The sequence below is a fragment of the Malus sylvestris genome, chromosome 8 (genome assembly GCF_916048215.2).
Source record: "Malus sylvestris chromosome 8, drMalSylv7.2, whole genome shotgun sequence".
Lineage (NCBI taxonomy): Eukaryota > Viridiplantae > Streptophyta > Magnoliopsida > Rosales > Rosaceae > Malus > Malus sylvestris.
The window spans coordinates 27237762-27259431 of NC_062267.1; the positions used below are offsets into that span (position 1 = coordinate 27237762).

At 38.6% G+C, this 21670-nt stretch overlaps 2 protein-coding genes across 4 annotated transcripts; both read left to right on the top strand.

The window, feature by feature from the left end:
- LOC126632145 (O-fucosyltransferase 9-like) lies at nucleotides 1–13806 on the top strand. Of its 3 annotated transcripts, XM_050302384.1 has the most exons (10): nucleotides 5–598; nucleotides 1057–1129; nucleotides 1639–1706; nucleotides 9687–9775; nucleotides 10563–10760; nucleotides 10930–11134; nucleotides 11243–11410; nucleotides 12165–12332; nucleotides 12507–12697; nucleotides 13378–13806. In XM_050302384.1, exons 1-10 carry the CDS (start codon nucleotides 227–229, stop codon nucleotides 13556–13558), a joined length of 1713 nt encoding a protein of 570 aa, XP_050158341.1. In that variant the 5' UTR covers nucleotides 5–226; the 3' UTR covers nucleotides 13559–13806. The 3 variants fall into 3 exon arrangements, with proteins under 3 accessions (XP_050158343.1, XP_050158342.1, XP_050158341.1); XM_050302386.1 differs by lacking the exon at nucleotides 13378–13806 and having other exon boundaries at nucleotides 1–598; nucleotides 12165–12365; nucleotides 12521–12660; XM_050302385.1 differs by lacking the exon at nucleotides 13378–13806 and having other exon boundaries at nucleotides 1–598; nucleotides 12165–12365; nucleotides 12507–12650.
- Nucleotides 13807–15882: 2076 nt separating this feature from the next.
- LOC126632146 (transcription repressor MYB6-like) lies at nucleotides 15883–17941 on the top strand. The gene is made up of 3 exons (XM_050302387.1): nucleotides 15883–16284; nucleotides 16771–16900; nucleotides 16978–17941. Exons 1-3 carry the CDS (start codon nucleotides 16152–16154, stop codon nucleotides 17498–17500), a joined length of 786 nt encoding a protein of 261 aa, XP_050158344.1. The 5' UTR covers nucleotides 15883–16151; the 3' UTR covers nucleotides 17501–17941.
- The last annotated feature ends 3729 nt before the right edge of the window (nucleotides 17942–21670 follow it).

Genomic DNA, 21670 nt, shown 5'->3' on the forward strand with positions numbered 1-21670 from the left:
CGACGCCCCTCCCACGCGCTCTCCTTTATTATCTTCTCTCTCTCTTCCCCAATAAACCACACCTCCCACGCACACTCTCTCATGTTACGTTATTTTTCAGTTCGCCGGCGAAACGTACCCCTCTTCCCGGTCGACTGAAAAATCTCTCATCCTCGCCTCTCGCAATCAGATCTCGACTCCCCTCTGCCCCCCGATCTCTAGAACCCTGAGTCTCCCCTGCTCCTCAATGCACGGCTACAGCCGGCTCGGCAATTCCCGACCCGTCTGCTCCCCGCCGTCCTCCCCCCGCTGCCGCCACGGCCGAAACAAGAACGCGGGCGCCGGCCTAGGGCCCAAGCAGAGCATTGTGGAGAAGGTTGTGGTGTTGCTCATCTCAGTCGTTTTTAAGCGCCGAGGCGTGCTTTTGTTCGCTCCATTGTTGTACATTTCGGGGATGCTGTTGTATATGGGCTCGGTGAACTTCGATGTAGTTAGCTTGAAGAATGCGGTTGTTGTGGTCAGTAAGCGGTCGCCGCCGGGCTCGGTGTATCGGAGCCCTCAGGTTTTTCACAGGCTTTGGCCTTATATGCAGGCTGAGGGCAATCACACTCACAATTTGGTGAGTGAATTCTTGCAAACTTCTTCCGATTCGATTGGGTGGAGGATTCAAAATGCACCATTTTGTTTTGTTTATGTAAATTCTTGACGAACTGAGCATTTGCTAATCTATGTGCATGCTTGTGTTAAGTTTGACATGCATTGCTGTCCACTATCTATTGTTATGTATTAGGGTCTACTGATTTGGGTAATTTTATCTGACTGTGAGTTACTAATTTTGAAAAAGAACGCAATGTTGTTTGATCGGCAGATGGAAAAGAACCATGTGCTCATCAATCGAATCACTTCTGGTATAGAAAGTTACTGTCTTTATATGAAATTGTTGTGATAGGTAGCTCCTTAGGGAAACCTCTTATTGGGGCTCAATTAGATAGTTACTTATGCACTTCTGCGAATTTGATGGTTATAGCCAATGTGAACAATTTGAATTGACTGTATGCTGATATGAAAACTATGCAGTTGATGACGGTGTGGAATTCAAAAGTGCGGCAAGTTTGGAAGCCCTGTATTACCAACGATACTCCAGAAGAAGGTTTGGGTTTTTCATATGAAGATCACAATTAAACTGAGAATGATGTATATGAAATATCGAATGGATACATTTATCGTACTGGCTACCCAGAATTTTCAAATCGTTTAGAGATGATGCTTCAGAATTAATATGGATTGCAAATGCCAGTAAAGAGTCTATCACCACACATACTTGGTAAATGGTGGAAGGGTGCATAAACAGGGTTTGTTCGAAAATGAAAACACCCTGCCACCTGCTCTTGTGTTCGCACAACTATACACAAATGTTTCCCAAAAAATTATACTTCAGCTAGACCTTTTTAACATCATGTTTATGCTGTGTGGCAAAATACTTATAAAAAAGTGTTTGAAACAGAATATGGTATGTTTTCAGCAAGTCAATGTGGCAGGAATTTTAAATCTAAATTTCAGTTATCCTGATTTTTGGAAGATAGAATGAATAATTATGTGGTTGTTAAAAACTAAATGAATAACTAACTGTTGTTTTTTTAATATTTGGACGGGTTACAGGATTACCAGAGTCGAATGGTTTATTTATAATTGAAGCAAATGGTGGATTGAACCAGCAACGTTTATCGGTAGGTGTGATTACACATTACTTGAATTCATTTTCTTGATTGGTATGGCTTTGTTGATTTGTGTGGGTGGCTGCCATGGTTAGGGTTTGTGATCTATGTGTTGTAGTTGGATTCTTTTTTCATTAGTTTTCCTTTTTTTAGGGAGTTTTAACGAAAAGCCCACGGTACTGTTTACTTTAACGAAAAACCACATTTTTACATTAAAAAGTCAAACCCGCTACTATTCATTTTACCATTTTTTTTGTCCTTATCATTTTTTTTTTTGAGAAGAAACAATTTTATTAAAAGAATAAAGAACAACACAGAAGTGGATAAGAGTCCACTAACTGACAACAAAGAAAAACCCATTAGAATTTGGCTACAGCAGCCATTTCTAGACCTCGTTCACTTAACTGCAGCTAACACATCCCATAGTATTTGAGATAGAGAAACATTCTTAAACTCTTTAGTTACCGAAGCCCAAAAAGCTGCCCAATATTTTACTCTCCCCCAAAGTTCTTCTGCCCCCACTCCAGTATAGTCTTCGAAAATCCTCTTGTTACGTTCCAGCCATATATTCCAGAAAATTGCCGATACCAAGCAACCCCACAAAACTTTGGATTTTTTCCTTTTTCCAAATGCCTTAAAATTTGTGCTTAGTAGCTCGAAACACCCTTTAGGAATGACCCAACTTGCTTTAACCTCCTGAAACAATTTCCACCACAGTTGGATCGAGTAGGAGCAATGAAGAAATATGTGATTTACACTCTCCTCCTTGGCTTTGCACAGGCTACACCAATGTGGTGATAAGCACATAAGAGGGTTTCTCCTTTGAATTCTGTCACATGTGTTTAGATTCCCATTGGCCGCAAGCCATACAAGTATTTTAACCTTCGGAGGAACCTTTGATTTCCAAATCTGTGGGTAGGGTGGAAAATAGTGCACACTCCCATCGTTGCTCCGTAATGAACGATAGGATTTGCATGAGAACAAACCTGAAGCTTCCAGGTTCCACCTTCTGATATCCCTCTTTAATGGAGACAATCGAACCTCTTCCAATTTCTGTAATAATGTGGCCACCTCTACTATCTCCATCTCATTCAAGTTTCTCCTAAAATCAAAGTTCCAACACAAAGGATTTGCTGAAACTTCCACGAAGCTCGAGATGTTTTGATTATGCTTCCTCGATAGAAGGAATAGTCTGGGGAATTGCTCCTTCAACGGTCCCCCTGTTACCCATCCATCCTCCCAAAACCTCACCCTCTCACCGTTGCCCACCTCAAACGTGCAGCATCTAAGAAACTGTTGAGAACCACTCGAAATGTCTTTCCATGGGCTTCGACTTGAAACCCTCCCATGAGGAAGTGCTTCCCATCCATTAGCTTGTAGCCCATACTTACTTTTTATCACCTTGTGCCACAGAGACTGTGACTCCCTTGGGAATCTCCACAACCACTTAGCCAATAATGCTTCGTTCTGATTCCTCAAGTTCCCCACCCCTAGACCTCCTTCCTCTTTGTTTTTAGTGACTAACTCCCACTTGGCCAAGTGTGTTTTCTTACCTTCCTCCATGCCTTCCCATAGAAACCCCTTCATTAATCTTTCTATACGTCCTCTTACCCCGCATGGAATTTTGAACAAGGACATATAGTAAATCGGCATGCTTCCCAGGACTGATTGAATTAGAGTTAATTTACCCCCTCTGGATAGGAAAGCCTTCTTCCAACTTTGAAGTCTTCTTTCCATTGTTTCTACCACTGGATCCCAAAATTTTATTGCTCTTGGCCTTCCTCCGAGGGGAAGCCCCAAATACTTTATCGGCCAGCACCCTACCTCGCACCCCCAAGAAACTGCCAGCCTGTTTAGTTTCTCATTGTCTGAATTTATCCCAGCCAAAAAGCACTTAGCTTTGTTGATTTTCAATCCTGAGACCGAACAAAATAAATTAAGCACTTGGATTAGGTTGTTCCAAACTTCCTCGTCTTCTGTCAAGAAGAAAATGGTGTCGTCGGCAAATTGGAGATGAGATATCTCCACCTTTTCTTGGCCGATACACAAGCCTTTGATGAGATCAGTTTCTTGTGCCTTCTCCATTAACCTGCTCAGAACATCGACTACTAAGGTGAAAAGAAATGGTGACAGTGGATCGCCTTGTCTCAAACCTCTTGAAGCTTGAAATTTTCCCCTTGGCCTTCCATTGATCAAAACGGAGAAATTTGCAGAGCTTAAACATCCTTGCATCCATTTCCTCCATCTATTGCCAAAACCTTTTCTTTGTAGTACTTCTTCCAGAAATCTCCATTCCACATGATCATACGCTTTTTCAAAGTCGATCTTAAGCACCAATCCCTTCTCTTTTTTCTGCCTCACCTCTTCTACCACTTCATTTGCAATGAGGACAGCATCCAAAATTTGTCTATCTTTGACGAACGCCCCCTGATTCGGAGAGACAGTGGTATCCAAAACCTCCTTCAATCTTGAAGCCAGTGTTTTGGCTATAATTTTATACAATCCAGTTACTAAACTTATGGGCCTATAGTCCGTCACTTTTAAAGAATCTGATTTCTTCGGGATAAGGCAAATAAAAGTCTCGTTCGTCACTGCATTTATTATCCCTTTCTCAAAGAATTCCTCCATGATCTTCATTATATCCTTCTTCAAAATCTCCCAGCAATGTTGAAACATTTGCATAGAGAAGCCATCTGGACCTGGTGATTTATCCTTTCCACAATCGAAAACTGCTCTTTGAACTTCTATTTCCTCAAAAGGCCTCTCAAGCCAAACTGCCTGAAGGGCGCTTATTGGAGCCCAATTTATCCCTTCCAATCCCCAACATGCCTCGTCGTTACTGCTGAATAAGGATTTGAAAAAGTTGACAATATGCTCTTCGATCTCTTTAGCTTCCTCTATTATTCCCCCTCCCACCGACTCTAACCTCTCAATATAGTTTCTCTTCCTTCTCCCATTTGCAACTCGATGGAAGAATTTTGTATTACCATCCCCTTCCTTTGCCCATTCCACTTTGCTTCTCTGCCTCCATTTCACTTCTTCTTTAAAAGCCAAGTCTCCTACAATGGTTTGGAGTTCTTCCCTTTTACTTCTAGCTTCAAAATCTAAGCCTTCCAACCCCTCTCTCCTGTCCAACTCCTCTATGTTTGCTTCCACTTCTTTCAAGACTTTTTCAATTTCGCTGAAGCTCTCCTTACTCCAGCTTTGCACCTTTCTTTTCATGGCTTTTAACTTGATCATAAATTTATAACCCTCCCACCCCTCCACTTGTTCCGATTGCCACCATTCCTTGAATTTATTCCTGAATTCTGGATCTTGAAGCCACATGTTTTCAAATCTGAAAGGGCATGGCCCCCATTTCACTTTGTTGGTGTCTAGCTGGACTGGGCAATGATCAGAAATGACCCTAGCCAAGGCCGTTTGTCTAGCCTCAGGGAAGATATCTTCGCAGCCTGTAGAGCATAAGAATCTGTCTAATCTCCGACACACAGGTTCTTCTCTGAGGTTTGACCAAGTAAATTGTGCATTGAGCAGCTCCAGATCCTTGAGTTCTGTCTCTCTAATGAAATCATTAAAATCCCTCATGCTTTTAGTCAACCTCCCTCCGTTTGATTTCTCATTTATGAATCTAACCACGTTAAAATCTCCTCCTACACACCATCTTGGTCCGCACATGCCATAAAGTCCCGCCAATTCTTCCCAAAACTCCCTTCGGTCTCTATTTTTACATGGACCATAGACTCCCGAAAGCCACCACTCCATCCCATTGGGAGCCATAATTTTTATTGATGCAGAGAAAACACCGATCAAAGATTCGGTTACTGACAAGTGTTTTGTATTCCAGATTACAGCTATGCCCCCTGAACTTCCTTGTGCAGGGGCATAAATCCAGTCTTTATATCTGCTTCCCCACACACTAGCCACAAGGCTTCTGTCAATCATAGCTTTCTTAGTTTCTTGTAGTATGATGATGTCGGGCTGTAGCCGTTGGAATTGCTTTTTCAAAGTTAGCCTCTTCCGTCTACTTCCCAATCCTCTAACATTCCAGCTAATTATCTTCATTAAAACTGGTATTGCCCCTGTGAAGTTTACTGTCTCCCTTAAAACCATCCTCTTTCTTGCCTCTTCTGACTTTCCCTTTCTTCGCTTCTTTTAACAGAGACCTCTTCAACGGAAACAAGGAAATCTTCATTTTAGACAGAAATTTGGAATTTAGATGTTGTGGCTCACTGTTAGCTAATTGGCCTGCCAGTTTTTTCCTTCTTCTGTACTTTAGTATTTCCTTGTTGCTTCCTGTTGCCTTAGTATCAGACTTCTCCTCGTGATTAGATGCCTCCTTCAACGTTGTCACTTCTTCCAAATTTAAATCCTTGAATAGGTTGTGGAGGACATCACAGGATAATTCGAAATCTTCAGATGTTTCTTTTTCCTCTTGTGCGTAGGCCTCCGTCTCCCCGTCAGCAACAGAAGATTGAGCGGAGAAATCTTCGTCGTCGCTGCCAAACAATTGAGCCGAATCCATGCCTAGAGCCTCCATCCTTCTCCACCATTGATCTGCTGGATTCTTCTCAATCGACCCGCTCGGTGATTCAGCATGGTCCTCATCGGCCTCGCTCACCAGAACTTCCTCTAATTCACTATCTGAATCAGTGAATGTGAGATTAGCAGGCCAGCCTTTCATCGAAATAGGCTCTTCTAGTTGGTTCTGACCAGAGCCAAAATCTTGTGGGGATAGACTCTTTAACCGCAATCTGCCCCTGTCAGGTTGACCAAATCTCCCGAGGAAACTCGAGCATGTGCTCGACGAAGATCTACTTGGACTGCCTGCTGTATAATACTCCGTTGCCCGTGGTTGCTGGGTATCGCCCAAAGCCAAATATCCTCCAACGGGGTGCCTTAGAGTCAGCAGCCTTAGATCCTCCAAAGGATTCGACGACGTTTGAGACTTATACAAAAATTCCAATTCGGATTGAAACCGATGTCTCATCCCGTAAATTGTTTGAATAAGTGGACCTCGACCTGACCCATCCCAATGAGATTTACAGCCCATCGATTTACCGTTTAAAGTTGAGAATAAATTTTTAACACCCAAAAGCCCGGTGACCGCCATGTTATCTTCAATATTTGGGCTTTGAGTATCAGAGCCCACCACTCCATCCAGTTTAATTGGAATGAAATTGTTTTTATTGGGCCCCCTCCCTTCGTAAACCTCTACAACATTTCTAATGCATATCTTCACTCTTGTTCCATTAAAAAACTCCCTTCTTGATGAAATCTGTGCCCCCTCTGTACTTGAGCCAGCGCTCTCTTTCCCATCTAATTCCAGCCTTTTGCTTTTACCCAGAGAAACATATGCAACATTTCTAGTGCATATCTCCACGCTTGTTCCATTAAAGTACTCCCTGCTTGATGAGATCTGTGCCCCCTCTGTACTTGAACTTCCGCCATCATTCCCGCCCTGTGTTTGAGGTGACGTCCCATACTCTTTTTCAGAGACAATAATGTCAGAGAGTTGGTTTGCCGGCATCTCGTAACTCGCGTCCGCAGTCTCAGTCCCGTCGTGACCAAGCATTCTGTCACCACCGGTAGTGACTGGGCAGTCGATGGCGCCGATTCGAAAGCTGGCACATTTCCCCGTCGCGTGGGTTGCCTCCCCGAGCTCGGCCGTCGCCGGATGAAATATTCCAGAAGTCCGTTGTAATTGTTGTTCCTTTTTCAGAGACCCAACTAAAGCTTCTGGTCTACCCCGATCTTCAGCCGGAGTCATGGGTCTCATCGCTGGAGAAAGTTGCCGGATCCTGACCCTGAAGACTAAGTCTCCGTCAGCCACTTCTACTACCTCAGGGATGAAACCAGTTATGTTGGTTTTGAGTTTTATCTTTGCTTCGAGCAAGAATCCGAATCCAGATGTTGCTTGATCGATATCCGCCAGACCGCCACAAGCCTCGCCAATATCCTGGAAGAATTTATTGGTCCAAAGATGCGGTGGTAAACCTTCCAGTGCCACCCAACCTCCGTAACTGACCGCCAGTCTTTGATTTGTGTTCAAACTCTCCCACCACCCCGCCAGTTTCACCTCGGGGTACTCCTTCATGCCTATTGCTCCAAGTAGTGCTATTTTTTTTGCTTCCTCCTCGTTCTGGCAAACAAACAGTGCTTTGTTGCATTGAAATGGCGAGAGTCTGATTTCCGTTCCCAGAAGATTTCGAAGGGATGCTTCCACCTCCCTCCATGATTGATGCACCACCTTTCTCTCACAGACTACAACACTTCCCCAACTGTAAGATTCTTTAGAGCTTTTCCTCTGATTCCAAGTGAATTCTTTCCAAAGTTCCTCTCTGGCTCTCCGATTGTATTCCTCCTTTGTCGTCTGCCTTCCTCCAGTGACTGCATCCCTATAAGAACCTTGAGTACCGGATCCCGACATATTCCTTCTAGGCTCAGTTCCACCCCGATTCATCTTCCTCATTGTAGTCCCCGTTTTCTTTCCCCCTTGCAGTATTTCGTACATCAGCTCCTCCAGATTTCTCCATCCTATACCTTTAAAACCTTTTGGAACGAAGATATTTCTGACAAAACCATCCTTTTCGGTTTTGGAAAGGACAAGGAACTCCCCATTTCTGTTCTGAAATCCTTCAATCCAAAACTGATAGTTGTGACCTTTGTATTTTCTGAAGAAGTTCAAACCACCTGTGTCGATGACCGCCTTTAACTGCTCAATGATCCACGCTGCACAACCCAGATCAAAAGATATCTGATATCCTCTAGTTCTCGTTCTCTCTGTTACCCGAATCCTTTCGCCAAAAGACTTCTCTTCAATCTCTAAAATGAAAACCTTGTGCTCAACTTTAAAATCCCTGGATAAATGTCTGTAGCTCATCTTCCTTCTTTCTCTAGAACATCATCAAAGAGACGCTTCACCTCTGATTCTTCTGTCACAGCCTGTTAGTTTTTCTGTAATTTCAAGAACTCTTACCTTTTCCATTTGGTGAAAATGTTTTTGAAACCAATTCTTGTCCTTATCATTAAAACTCAAAGTTTTCAAGCCCTTTTCATTAGTTTTCCATTTTTTAAGGTTGGGTTGCTTTGAATATATTTTGTCATTCTTTTTGTGGTTTTGATCGTTGCATAAAGATATCAATCACCTTAGAGTAATTGACAGGCAAAGACCAATAAGTAGAGTTCACCTCAAAATTTAATTTTTTACAAAGTGAAAGCTATACTCCAAGATATGGCCGAAGCGTGTTGTTTGGGCAACACCAAGGAATTTTGTCTAGTTTTCCTTGGTATGAATGTTTTGGCTTTTTGACTAGGCTTGACACACACCCACGTGTTTGCAGTTGTGGGGTTGTAGACTGCTGATTCTATATATACAGTTGAAAACGAAATGAAGGATCGGACATTGTTCTTGTGCATTGCTGTCACGTAGGAGAAACAAACTGTAGAGATATATTATTGTGTGAAATTCTGTTTTTCTTTTAACATGATATGTTGTTGGACTGTCATTTGTAACAACTTGATTATCAACTTATCAACTTGTCATGCAATATTGCTTTTTATATTGTTAGACACACGCAACACATGCATATATATTGGGCTGTGTTCTCTTGCTAGATGTATGGTATGTTATCTTGTTAAACTTCGAAATTGGACATTTGAACAAGAATCTCCATGATCAATAGTCTAGATGTCAGTCTGCCAACATAACATGCTGCACTGTCCACCAAACCTGTATTTTCCTTCATACATATATGTATTTCAACTCACTTATTTGTATGATATTCCTGCGAGACCAAAACCATCCGTGTTATTGTAATTTACAGAGTGCAGTTGTCATTTTGTTCCATCAAATTACATTTGGACTTGGACAAAAAGATTGTGCATGAATTTCATGAATAGCTGACAATAGTAACTTGTGTCAAAAACATGTCTTGTGCATCCGATTTTTCCTTTTCTTTTTCTTTGACAGTTTTCTTCATGACTTCATTATAGATTTGTGATGCAGTTGCTGTGGCTGGACTATTGAATGCAACGCTTCTGATTCCAATTTTTCATCTAAATAGTGTCTGGAAAGACTCAAGGTGATTACTTAAGTTATTGTACCATTAAGATTATGATCTTCATCATGCTCAGCTTCATTACCACTTACATGAGATTTTTATTTTATTCGTCGTTCTAAATAGTTTAGCATGATTCGTTCAGAAAATGTATAACTAGGTTAACTTAGTTTCTGAATCAGCCATGACAAGTTGACAACTGCTAAAACGCCTTATCTGAACTATTTGGTTCAATATGAATTACCAAACTTTGGCTGATGCATATTTTGAATAAAAAATATAACTTAGCAAATGGGAATTCTTCGTTTGAAGTCGGTGTAGGCCGCAAGTAAGGGAGTTATTTACTATAATTCTCTGTTTTTCCTTCTCCATTTTCTTAAATGAATTAAGTTTAAAATTGGATCATAGTAATTCTGTATAGGTCTTTTTGTCCTTACCAAGTTCATGTTAAAAATTATTAGTTACTTATGGCTTGGGTTGTAGCAAACTTCATATAGAGGGAGACCTCAAATGTGACCCTCCCCTCCCCCTTCATTAGACCTTGGTCTTCTTTCAGCCAAAAAGATAACACCATATAATGGCTTATAATGGATGTAGTTGACAAAAAAGGGTTTGCATGTGTATTGGATACAGCATACAATTTGACCTGGCAACCTTTTGATTGGAGCATGGTTGTCTCGCAGGTCCTAAGCTTTGAAATCTGACCACTGAGAATATATGTAAAGCATGGCAGTAAAAATTTAAATTATTGAAAACTTGTCATGTTTTGATGTTTCAAGGTATTGACCATTTTATTTCCTACTTGTTGCAGTCACTTTGGGAACATATTTGATGAAGATTACTTCATCCATGCTCTCAGAAATCAAGTGAATGTGGTTAGGGAGCTCCCAGGGGATATACTGGAGCGATTTGACAATAATATAAGCAACATTGTGAATCTGAGAGTGAAAGGTTGGTCAAGTTCAGCTTATTATCTTCAAAAGGTCCTCCCAAAGTTGGAGCAAATGAGGTATGTGCCTTGCCTGTATTGTTGTTTCTAGTTGGTTTTTCTCTTCTTTCTATCTTTCTATATCTATATTATGATGTGTTTTACTCTTTAATTCTTTACTTTTGAGTCCTGGTCTTGTGTTACATTGTATGTGACAGCTATATATAGTTTCTCTCAACCAATGTTGCAGGGCCGTGCGCATTGCACCCTTTTCCAACAGATTGGCTTATGCAGTTCCTTCAAAGGTCCAAAGGCTTAGATGCTTTGCCAATTTTGAAGCACTGAGGTTTTCAAGTTCTATAAGAATGCTTGCAGATAAAATGGTTGAACGGATGGTTAAAAGTAGCTCCCACAGCGGGGGGAAATACGTTTCAGTGCATCTTCGGTTTGAAGAGGTGTGTAATTTTTGTTATCCCTTTAAATGAATCATTTCTGATTTCTTCTGTGACTAATTTCTTTTAAATGAACAATTTATAAATTTTGTTTTTATCTCTTTGTCAAAGGACATGGTAGCGTTTTCGTGCTGTGAATATGATGGCGGGGAGGAAGAGAAACGCGAAATGGATATTGCTCGAGAAAGAAGTTGGAGAGGAAAATTCAGGAGAAGGGGTAGAGTAATTAGGCCAGGTGCAAATCGTGTGGATGGGAAGTGCCCTTTAACTCCGTTAGAGGTATAATGCTATTCTTTCTATCCATTTCAATTTAAGCTCTGAAATCTTGTCCTACCCGGTTATATATAAAGGTTCTGCTACTTGGGCTTTTGAAAAATATTTTAAAACTTCACATTCTGCACTCCAGACTTTATATATTTATTATATATTTAGAAAGAAATACATTTGTAAGGAGTCCACAATGAGATTTTTGAAGTGCCAATAACAGTTCCCTAATTAAATTTCTTTGAAAAAAAAAACTCTTGCTCAATGTTGTAATATCTATTGCTGATATTTTCTACTTCTGCTACTACATTTAACTACTGTGAACTATAACAACAAAAGAAAACACACTGGACTCTTATTTTTTGCGTATGAATGAAAATCTGATTGTTCTGAAAGATTTTGGAAGTTAAGAGGGCTTGGAGATTAGTTTAGATAGATTGTGTCTCTTTTGCTGGACGGTGGTTTTTGGTTTTGGTGGAGGTGGTGGGAAGAGGACTTTGGCAGAGAGGCATGGGGACTGTTTTTTTCCCTGAAGGTTTTCTATTCTGTTTAAATAAACAAAATGTTAATGCCACATCATCAGTATTGTTTTGACTAATACATTTTGATTGATTTTTATTTTGGATGAACATGGTCAAATTTTGTCCGATAGCTGGTCTGGCCATGGCTGGACCAAGTACAGAACAGACAGCTAAAGTTCATCATAATAAGCATTAGTATTTGAATTGTTTCTCAACCTTGGTGAGTAATGAAGTATTTGGTGCTGTAGGTAGGAATGATGCTCAGGGGTATGGGGTTTGACAATGCCACCTCAGTATACATTGCAGCAGGAAACATTTATAACGCGGAGAAGTACATGTCTCCTCTTAAACAGATGTTTCCACGCTTGGAAATGAAAGACACATTGGCAACTGCAGAAGAACTTGCTCCTTTTAAGGTATCATTTGGGAGCAATTACATCTCCAACTAAGTACGCGTCAGCTTCAAACTAATGCAATTTTTATTATACCATTTCTGCAGTAGGGTCCATTCACCTAAATTTGCTCCTTTTGATATAATAATAGACTTAGCGTCAAGTTAATTTTTTCAATGCTAAATTTTTCTGATGTAGGGCCATTTATCTAGGTTGGCGGCTCTTGATTACACGGTTTGCCTCCACAGTGAAGTATTTGTTACCACTCAGGGAGGAAATTTTCCCCACTTCTTGATGGGTCACAGGCGGTATCTCTATGGAGGACATTCAAAGACAATCAAGCCTGATAAAAGAAAGTTAGCACTCTTATTTGATAATCCTAATATCAGGTAACTTGTGCTTGAAGTGTTAGTTTGATCATCTGTTCAGTTTCACACTTTCAAATAATAGGGATTCATCCACGTAACCTAAAACATGTGCAGTGGTACCTAATTAAAAGAAAAAGACCACATTATTTAACACTCTGCTGAGTATAGGTTACCTAAGGACGCATCTTTGCTTTCTATGTCTTTCTACATTTTAACTTGTGCATGTTGCAGAAGTTAAATCTCCATTGAAATGCAAAAACAATCTTAATAGTTGCACCATTTAAACATTTTGTTTCTCTTTTTGTCTTTCTACACTTTGGTATTACCATGCATTACACCTTCCAAGCCCAAAACTAAAAACTAAAAACTGAAAACGAAATTGTTATCAAACGACCCCTTTTCTGTTTGACCTGTGTTAACTCCAAGCACCTCGGTGTTCTCTGTAATGGGTTTGGTATGGTTGTCGTAAACATGATATATCAAGATTTACCTAGCAAATAAAAAGGGGCACGATGGATGTTTAAAGCATATGACAACAAATTTAACTATCAAACAAAAATGGGGTAACCAATGATATTTATAGACAAACAACATGAATATAATTTGCTTTGCTTCCACCTAGTGGTCCTTTATTTGCACTAAAAAGCATTGTAGAAAAACAACTTAAGCATTCTTATTCATTCGTATTTCTTATATTGCAGATGGGAAGATTTCAAACGGCAGATGCAAGACATGCTTCGCCACAGTGACCAGAAGGGTTTTGAATTGAAAAAACCCAGTGCGTCGCTGTATACATTTCCCATGCCCGATTGTATGTGTAAAGAAGCAGAAGCCACAAATATAAGCGGTAACGTAATTAACACAACTGATTTGAATACATAAAATTATTTGTTAGGGTTACGATTTTTGTGTTCACCTGTAATTTTTTTGTATCATTAAAAATAACGTCGTTCAGTTAAGTTGAGAAATTGTTCTTTCAGTTGAGTGGAGGGGGAATGTATCCTAAGGTCTTGATTCTTTCGGTCGATTAACTCTGCCCAATCAGCAGTGTGTTACTCAATTCATTGTATATGTACAATAACAGATCAAGGGAAAATTCTTTGCATCAATCAAATCTTCTCCTTTATTGATATGCTTTGATTCGTTGTACTGAGGTACTGTCTGCATCTGGTGCCGCTATTTTTCGTTCAGAACTTCATATGCTTTCTTTTCATAAACCCCAACATCATCGTCTACATTTGCATGTTCTGCATTTTTCTACATTCGAAATCTGCGTAGCCTCAGCATTCGGAATTTGCATCTGCATCTGGATTTGTCGACGTTCGGAATCTGCATTGCTTCTACACCTTTGGCATCGGCAATCTACATCTAACTTCGGCATTTGCTTATGCCTAAGTATGTAATCCATCTATCTGTTTGCCTAACATAATCTGTATCTACATCTGCTTGTCAATTTTCTTGTTGGCAAACTCTTGTTTTTTACCATGAGTTGAAATTTATACTTTTATTTAGGAAGTTAATTTTGGATTTGATTCGATTTTGTATTATTTTTATGTTTTTATTTTTTCTAAATATAGCTTGTAATTTAGTATGAGATACAGGTAAGACAGCATAGTCTTTTGGTATGTAATTGTTGTGACAATTCTTTTCGCTAAAAAAAAAAAATTCATTTTTTGTAGTTGGTTTGTTCTTTTATTTGTTTTTTTTTTTTTAAATTTAGTTATTCACACTTTGGTTTTTACCAATTTTAATACCACATGACGTGACGCATGAAATATTTGATAAGAAATGCTACTGAAGCCCCATTTTGGTAAACCACCAGAGGTTTTGCTAGCATTTTCCATACAATAAACATTGAACGAGATAAAATCAAAATTTAGTTAAAATCTATATGATTCCACCTACTTGCCATGTCATGCGTTACCATATAGGCATATACGGTTTAAAATGTGATAAGATTAACATTATTTTTCTTGCTATATATCCACAGATACTTTGACCTAATTTATATCCTTTCCCAATTACGCAATATTCAACTTGATACCTTTTCCATCCTCCTTTTGACAAAACAGAAAACTTTTATTTCTTTTGAGGATGCTTTTGAAAATATAATTACTGTGGGAGGGAATAGCATAACATATGAGGATGGAAATGGAGATGGATAAGCAACCAGCCGAAATATGACTAACAAAATTCCCCTTTAATTTGTTCCCAAATTTTAATATTATGGTACAAATTAAGATAAGACTCTTGGCTAATAGGCAAATAAGCCCCTGGATTAAGGCACCAGGATAAGGAAACCTCAGCCCACAGGAATTGAAATTTTAGGTGGCAGGGGCAATTATGAAATTGTCCTAATGGAGTGTGTTTTTGTTTTATGGAGAAAAAATTTCATATAACGAATTTATTTTTGCGGTATTTCTATCTTATAAATTAAGTGAATTAAAGTGATAAGTGAGATACGAATAATTAGAGTATTCTATCTTGATAGGAAAATCTTTTTCCGTTTTTAAATAACCCACAAATTATTAATTAGAAGTTTTTATATAGTAAAATGAGAATTAAACCGGTTAATCTGAACTAAAGTAATGTACCACTCGAGTTGAAAAGCCCTAACTATAAATCGGAGAGCTTCAAATTAATATCACGTTGTAAAAAGAAGAAATGTAATTGGAGAAACAAGACACCCATATGGAAGAATATGAAGTGTTTGATTGATTTGAAATTCCGAATCACGCTTATATGAGTACCTATCAACCGTTAATAGCGTAATTCCATGTCTAAAAAGTTCTTAAAAGGGATAGATGGTGTGAATTGTGAATAGAAAAGAAGAGCCCACAAGGGGGAGGAATGTGACGTAAAAGTAGAGCTACCAACCAAAATGGAGCCATATCATGAGAGATTTTTTAGTGTGGCTATCATACGAGATGGTATATTACATATCGTTATATAAATTGAATGATATGTGTTTTAAAAAGTTAATAATTTATAACATAAAATTTCTTATCACTTTTATAAAAACACGTAATGTACCATTCGTATTACCATCCCAACTAAAAATTTCTCCCGTATCAGTAACCACTAACCACTTTTCTCTTTCACCAACTCGGTCAAATCCTTCCCTCCCCACCTGATAAATCAAACCCTCCAACTTTCTCTCTCCTTTCTCTCTCCTCTCTCTCTCTCTCTCTCTCTCTCTCTCTCTCTCTCTCTCCCTTCTCATATCAGTAATCTTTCTGTCTTCTTCTTACATATAGATCTCGTTCTTTCTCCACTTCGTCCACCAAACCAAAACTCCCTGTCTCTGTTGCTTCTTCTCCCTTTCACCTCTTTCAAACAAAACACCACAAAATCTCTCTCCTTTCCTCTCTCTCTCTCTCTCTCTCTATATATATATATATATTTATATACACATACATACAGAGTCACTGTTGTAGCTGCTGTTGTATTGTATCTGATTCAGAAGAAGAAATAGATGGGGAGAGCACCTTGTTGTGAGAAAGCTCACACCAACAAAGGGGCATGGTCGAAAGAGGAGGACCAGCGCCTCATCGACTACATCCGCCAACACGGCGAGGGTTGCTGGCGCTCCCTCCCTAAAGCCGCCGGTACGTAAACTCATCCATCTATCCAACTATTCATTTTCAATTCAATATTCCTCTTATCTAAAAAAGGGGCGACTTAAGCCAGCAAGCTTTCAGCTTTGTGACGGTCGGGGGGTGAGGAATGTTCATCGGATATAGCCGTATTTTTACTTTGCAAATAGGCCATATTTATGACTCTGAACTCGGAACTTGTCGATCATAAAGAGGCAATCTTTCATTTGTGTCAGGACTTTTTAAAAAGAATTACTAATCCTTAACTTTTTGAGGAATCCTTCATCAATGGTTGTGAATGACTCTCAATCTTTTCGACTTGGTTCCGTAGAGCAAGTCAGAAAGATTAAGAAATAGAATCATCGTTCTCAATAGCCATGAGATGATCATCTTAGGTTGCTCCTTTTGTCGACGGATGCTCCTATTACACTTGTCCTCGATATTCCTATATCTATATCATATAATTTATTCAGTTTTTCTTCATGTATGATTTTGTAGGGTTGCTTAGGTGCGGCAAGAGTTGCAGATTGAGATGGATAAACTACCTCCGCCCCGACCTCAAGCGTGGGAATTTCACACAGGAAGAAGATGAACTCATCATCAAGCTTCATAGCTTGCTGGGAAACAAGTAAGCAACCAGATCACCCAGTTTTTTTTCTGACAGAATAAATCATATTGATTTGAAATTGGACTGTGTTTCTGTAGATGGTCGTTGATTGCGGCGCGATTGCCGGGAAGAACCGATAACGAGATTAAAAACTACTGGAACACTCACGTCAAGCGAAATCTCATCAGTCGCGGCCTCGACCCTCAAACCCACCGCCCGCTTAACCAAGCAACAACAGCCACTTCCACTGCTCCCGCCTCTCGCTTGGGCTTGAGAAACCGTCCTCCGCCGTCTTCCGTGTTGTTTGATCATAAACCCGTCAACAACCACAGCAAAATTGAATTGTTGAAGCACCCCAAGATGGAGCAGGACTACTACAATTACAAAATAGAATCGGAGGCCAATTGCTCCACCGCTACCGGCAGCGGCACCACAACCGAAGAAGACCAACAACAACAACAGCAGAAATACAAGTGTGGTGATCTCAACTTGGATCTTTCAATTGGGTTAGAGCCGTTTCAGTCCAAGCCAACTCGGGCGTCGTCTGGGAACTCGGCCGAGTCAAGACTACAGCAGATCATAGTTCCTCCTAATAGTAATAATAATCATCTGTTTTTTTGAAAAGTGCAGTCGTCGGCGGTGGCTCAGGCGGTGTGTTTGTGCTGCCAGGTTGAATTTCAGAGCAGCGAAGCATGCAGAAATTGTCAGTGTAGTAGTAACAATGGCTTCTACAGATTTCACTGACCTGCTTTGAATTCATAGCGCCATTTTATTATTTATTTTCTTTTTCTTTTTTCTCTTCATCTTAGACACACATTTGGAAGAACAATTATCATTTGAAAATCCAGATTTACATATGTTTGAATTAGATTTCTCATGTTTTGGCTCTTTAAGAGCAACAGACGCAAATTTAACATTTACATCTTCATTTTTTTAGTGGGAAAGAATGTCTTATATGGAATAGGTATCGTGTAAGTTTTTCTTGATGTGACATAATATTATTGTATTGAGACGTCACTTAACGGTGTATTTGTTTTATGCAAGTTGCTCTTATTACAGGAAGCTATATGTTTGAAATTTCATTTAGTTATCTCTTTTAACTAGCGAACCCCACTTCTGAAAATATATATAAAAAAAAAGAGATAATTTTTTTTATTTTTATTGTAACACCAAAACATGTTTTTTACAAGCCTTAAAATGTGTTTATTGAGCAGATGGCCTTTGCACCTTGGTGTTTTTTCGATCTCTGCCGATTACTCTCATCCCTAATAACTATCCATCTAATCCACCAAACGCTATCGTTCTACTAAAAATATTAATAATAAAAGTTGTTGAGAGATCATGCCAAGAATGACTCAAGTTTGGTCATTCAATAATTGTTATTTGTATATGCAAGATTGTCATACTACATCTACATGTGCATTTGACTCACACACCACATAGTGCGGAATAATTTCGGTTCAAGTAGTACTAATGTCTCTCTAGTAAGCTATAATTTTCAGTTAGACTTCATAACATCAAATCATATATAGGGGCTATAAGTAACAATTAACAAAGATTCCTTCGACATAAATAACATGGCTTAAAGAATTAATGTTCAGGTCAAAACTGATACTTACTAAACTTAGCATACAACCTTCTCCTTTTTAGTCTTTCCAACACAAGCCTAAGGTGCCTAGAATGGTCTTGTTCACTCTTCGAATACACAAGTATATCATCAATAAAGACTATCATGAATTTGTCCAAATAAGGTTGGAAACCCTATTCATCAAATCCATAAGTGTGCAGAACCAAAAGGCATAATAAGAAATTCATAATGACCATTCCGTGTTCAAAAAACAATCTTCAGAATATCCTCCACACGAATCTTGAATTGATGACATCCCGATCTCAAGTCAATTTTAGAGAAAATTTGAGCTCCTCTCAACTTATCAAACAAATCATCAATCCTAGAAAGAGGGTATCGATTCTTGATTGTCACCTGGTTCAACTGTCATTAACCAATGCACAGCCGCATGCCCTCATCCTTCTTCTTCACAAACAACACAGGAGCACCACATAGAGAAGTATTTGGTTGCACAAAACCCTTGTCAACTAACTCTTGCAATTGAACCTTCAATTCCCTCTATTCAAATAGTGTCATTCGATAAATTGTGAGAGATATTGATCAGTTCCAAACTTCTAGGCAAGAGATCAATAGTGAACTCAATGTCTCGATCTGGTGGCAATGCAATGCAATGCATACCATTTGGTGGAAAGTAAAGTTAGTTATACTACATTTATAATTATATATATACAAAAGGATCCAAAGTGTTATTCATAAGACACAAAGATTTAATAAACTCTTTGTTCATCAAAATGTTAAGAAAAAAGTAAATAATAATAATTCAAATAAACACATGGGACGAGAGAACAGATAAGTGTTATGTAACATCAAATAATCTTTGGATTATTTGATGTTACAAAACATCTATCCGTTAAGAAATTGGGTCCCAGTCGTTAGGATTTCGTGGGAGGAGGAAGGAAAAGGGAACAAGATGTACATGTGATATGTTTAGAAGGTAGGTAACCGATCTCCTATTAAATAATAGGAACCTTGCGGGAAAGAAATAAAATAAAATAACCAGTTTGTTAGTTAAGGGTTGGTAGTGGTGGGGTGAGTCAGACCACTAAAGAGAGAAGATGTTGTTGCAAATTTGCATGTGCACTAAGTTTTAATAATGATCACACTGAGAAAACAAAGACTGAGTCCACGGTCAAAATTATTATAAAGTTGGTGGCTTGGTCATGGTTTTGGGCACTAAAAAGACTCACAGAAGTCTATATCATTTGATTCATCAACGATAGAAATCAAAGTAAGACGTGTTGTGTGAAATATGGATTTAGAATTCGTTCCCAGTCATTGAATCACTTCAGGCCAAATCAAAATGATCAGTTAAGTGTCTCAACTACATTTTAATGTCACACATTGTTATACATAAAATAGTATATTTAATCAGCAACTATTGAGATAAAATTATTATTCACACACACCTTATTAATTTTTTGGCTACTGATCTTTGAGATGTATGTGCGAGAAGTAAAAATAAGCATGTGAATATCATTACTCTCAATGAATTGTCAAATTAGGTGATATCCTAAAATGTGGTGTACATAATATAATTATCATTATTGTAAAATTAAATAAAAAATTTAATTTGATAATGAGTTTGGTGGGTGACGCTCAATAATTGAGAAATGATATCTCAACACAAAAAGAAACAAATTGAAAAAAAAAATGATATTAGAACTTGGAAACCTAGCTAGATTGCATGAGGGGGTGGATCGTTAATTTGCAGGAAATCCAACATTGCATCCCTCGTTCCCCGATTGACTTTACAAACCTACCTCGTGCCCCGATTGACTTTACAAACCTATAGAGAGAGAGAGACAGAGATAGAGAGAAGTATACGAAACCATGCAACCTCTCAAACCCTAATTTTCTATTTTTGTCTTAGAGGTTCGTAGGTAACCTCGTCCATCAAACTTTCCTTTACGCAGCCAACATCGGCCTGCTTTGATTCAGTGCTCTCAAATTCTCAAATTTTCTTTTATTTATCCAATATTATATAAAATTTATAAGAGAATACAAGCAAAATTTTCATTTAGACTTTTTTGTTTTACTTTCTCATCTTGTAATATCCTTTGATGATAAGATCGTTTACTTTCTACCGTATAGTACTACGGTATAGTGGTATTCCTCTTTATTTGTAAGTGAGAGATTTTATATTCGATTCTCGTCAAAGATAAATTTGAACCACATTATTATAATTAGTCAATTATGAGGCTTAGCCTATCTCCTATCCCCTATCCCACCCCATATACTATCTTTTGTTCAGGAAAAAAAACCGTTTACTTTTAAATTACCTTTAAAGATCATCCATATGGAAATGACAAATTACCTTTAAAGTTGTTTAGTCACATGAGCAAAGCCACTAAGGAACTAGAATAGTCTGTGACCCATCGTGCCTTTTTTTTTCTTGCAATACTAACAGATGTTGCTACTGCATATCAGTCAAATACTTTTAAAATTCAAGTGTGTTCTTAATCTAAACTTTTTTTCGTTACAGGCTAGGCTTTATTTTTTGTTACAGGCTAGACTTTTTTTTTTTACTTTCTCATCTTGAAATATCCTTTGATGATAAGATCGTTTACTTTCTATCACATAGTACTACGGTATAGTGATATTCTTCTTTACTTGTAAATGAGAGGTCTTATGTTCGATTCTCGTCAAAGATAAATTTGAACCACATTATTATAATTAGTCAATTATGAGGCTTAGCCTATCCCCTATCCCACCCCATATACTATCATTTGTTCAGGAAAAAAGAAACCGTTTACTTTTAAATTACCTTTAAAGATCATCCATATGGAAATGACAAATTACCTTTAAAGTTGTTTAGTCACATGAGCAAAGCCACTAAGGAATTAGAATAGTCTGTGACCCATCATGCCTTTTTTTTCTTGCAATACTAACAGATGTTGCTACTGCATATCAATCAAATACTTTTAAAATTCAAGTGTGTTCTTAATCTAAACTTTTTTTCGTTACAGGCTAGGCTTCATTTTTCTCTCCATCCCTCTTATGATGGCGCATTCTTCACTTCCCCTTCTAATTATACCAACTTTTCTTTAGCTTTAACTTATATTTTAAATGCTTACACTTTACCTCATATTTGAGTTTCTAGGTTTGTGTTTAGGCCCAAAATATTGGGGCCGAGTTTGGTATTCTCGGCCCAGAGACCGTGCTTA

Coding starts and splice junctions, on each gene's coding strand:
- LOC126632145 (XM_050302384.1), top strand. CDS start 227: ATGCACGGCTACAGCCGGCTCGGCAATTCCCGACCCGTCTGCTCCCCG. Junction 1,707..9,686: donor TGAACCAGCAACGTTTATCG/GTAGGTGTGATT, acceptor ACTTCATTATAG/ATTTGTGATGCAGTTGCTGT. Junction 11,135..11,242: donor TGCATCTTCGGTTTGAAGAG/GTGTGTAATTTT, acceptor TCTTTGTCAAAG/GACATGGTAGCGTTTTCGTG.
- LOC126632146 (XM_050302387.1), top strand. CDS start 16,152: ATGGGGAGAGCACCTTGTTGTGAGAAAGCTCACACCAACAAAGGGGCA. Junction 16,285..16,770: donor CTCCCTCCCTAAAGCCGCCG/GTACGTAAACTC, acceptor ATGATTTTGTAG/GGTTGCTTAGGTGCGGCAAG. Junction 16,901..16,977: donor CATAGCTTGCTGGGAAACAA/GTAAGCAACCAG, acceptor GTGTTTCTGTAG/ATGGTCGTTGATTGCGGCGC.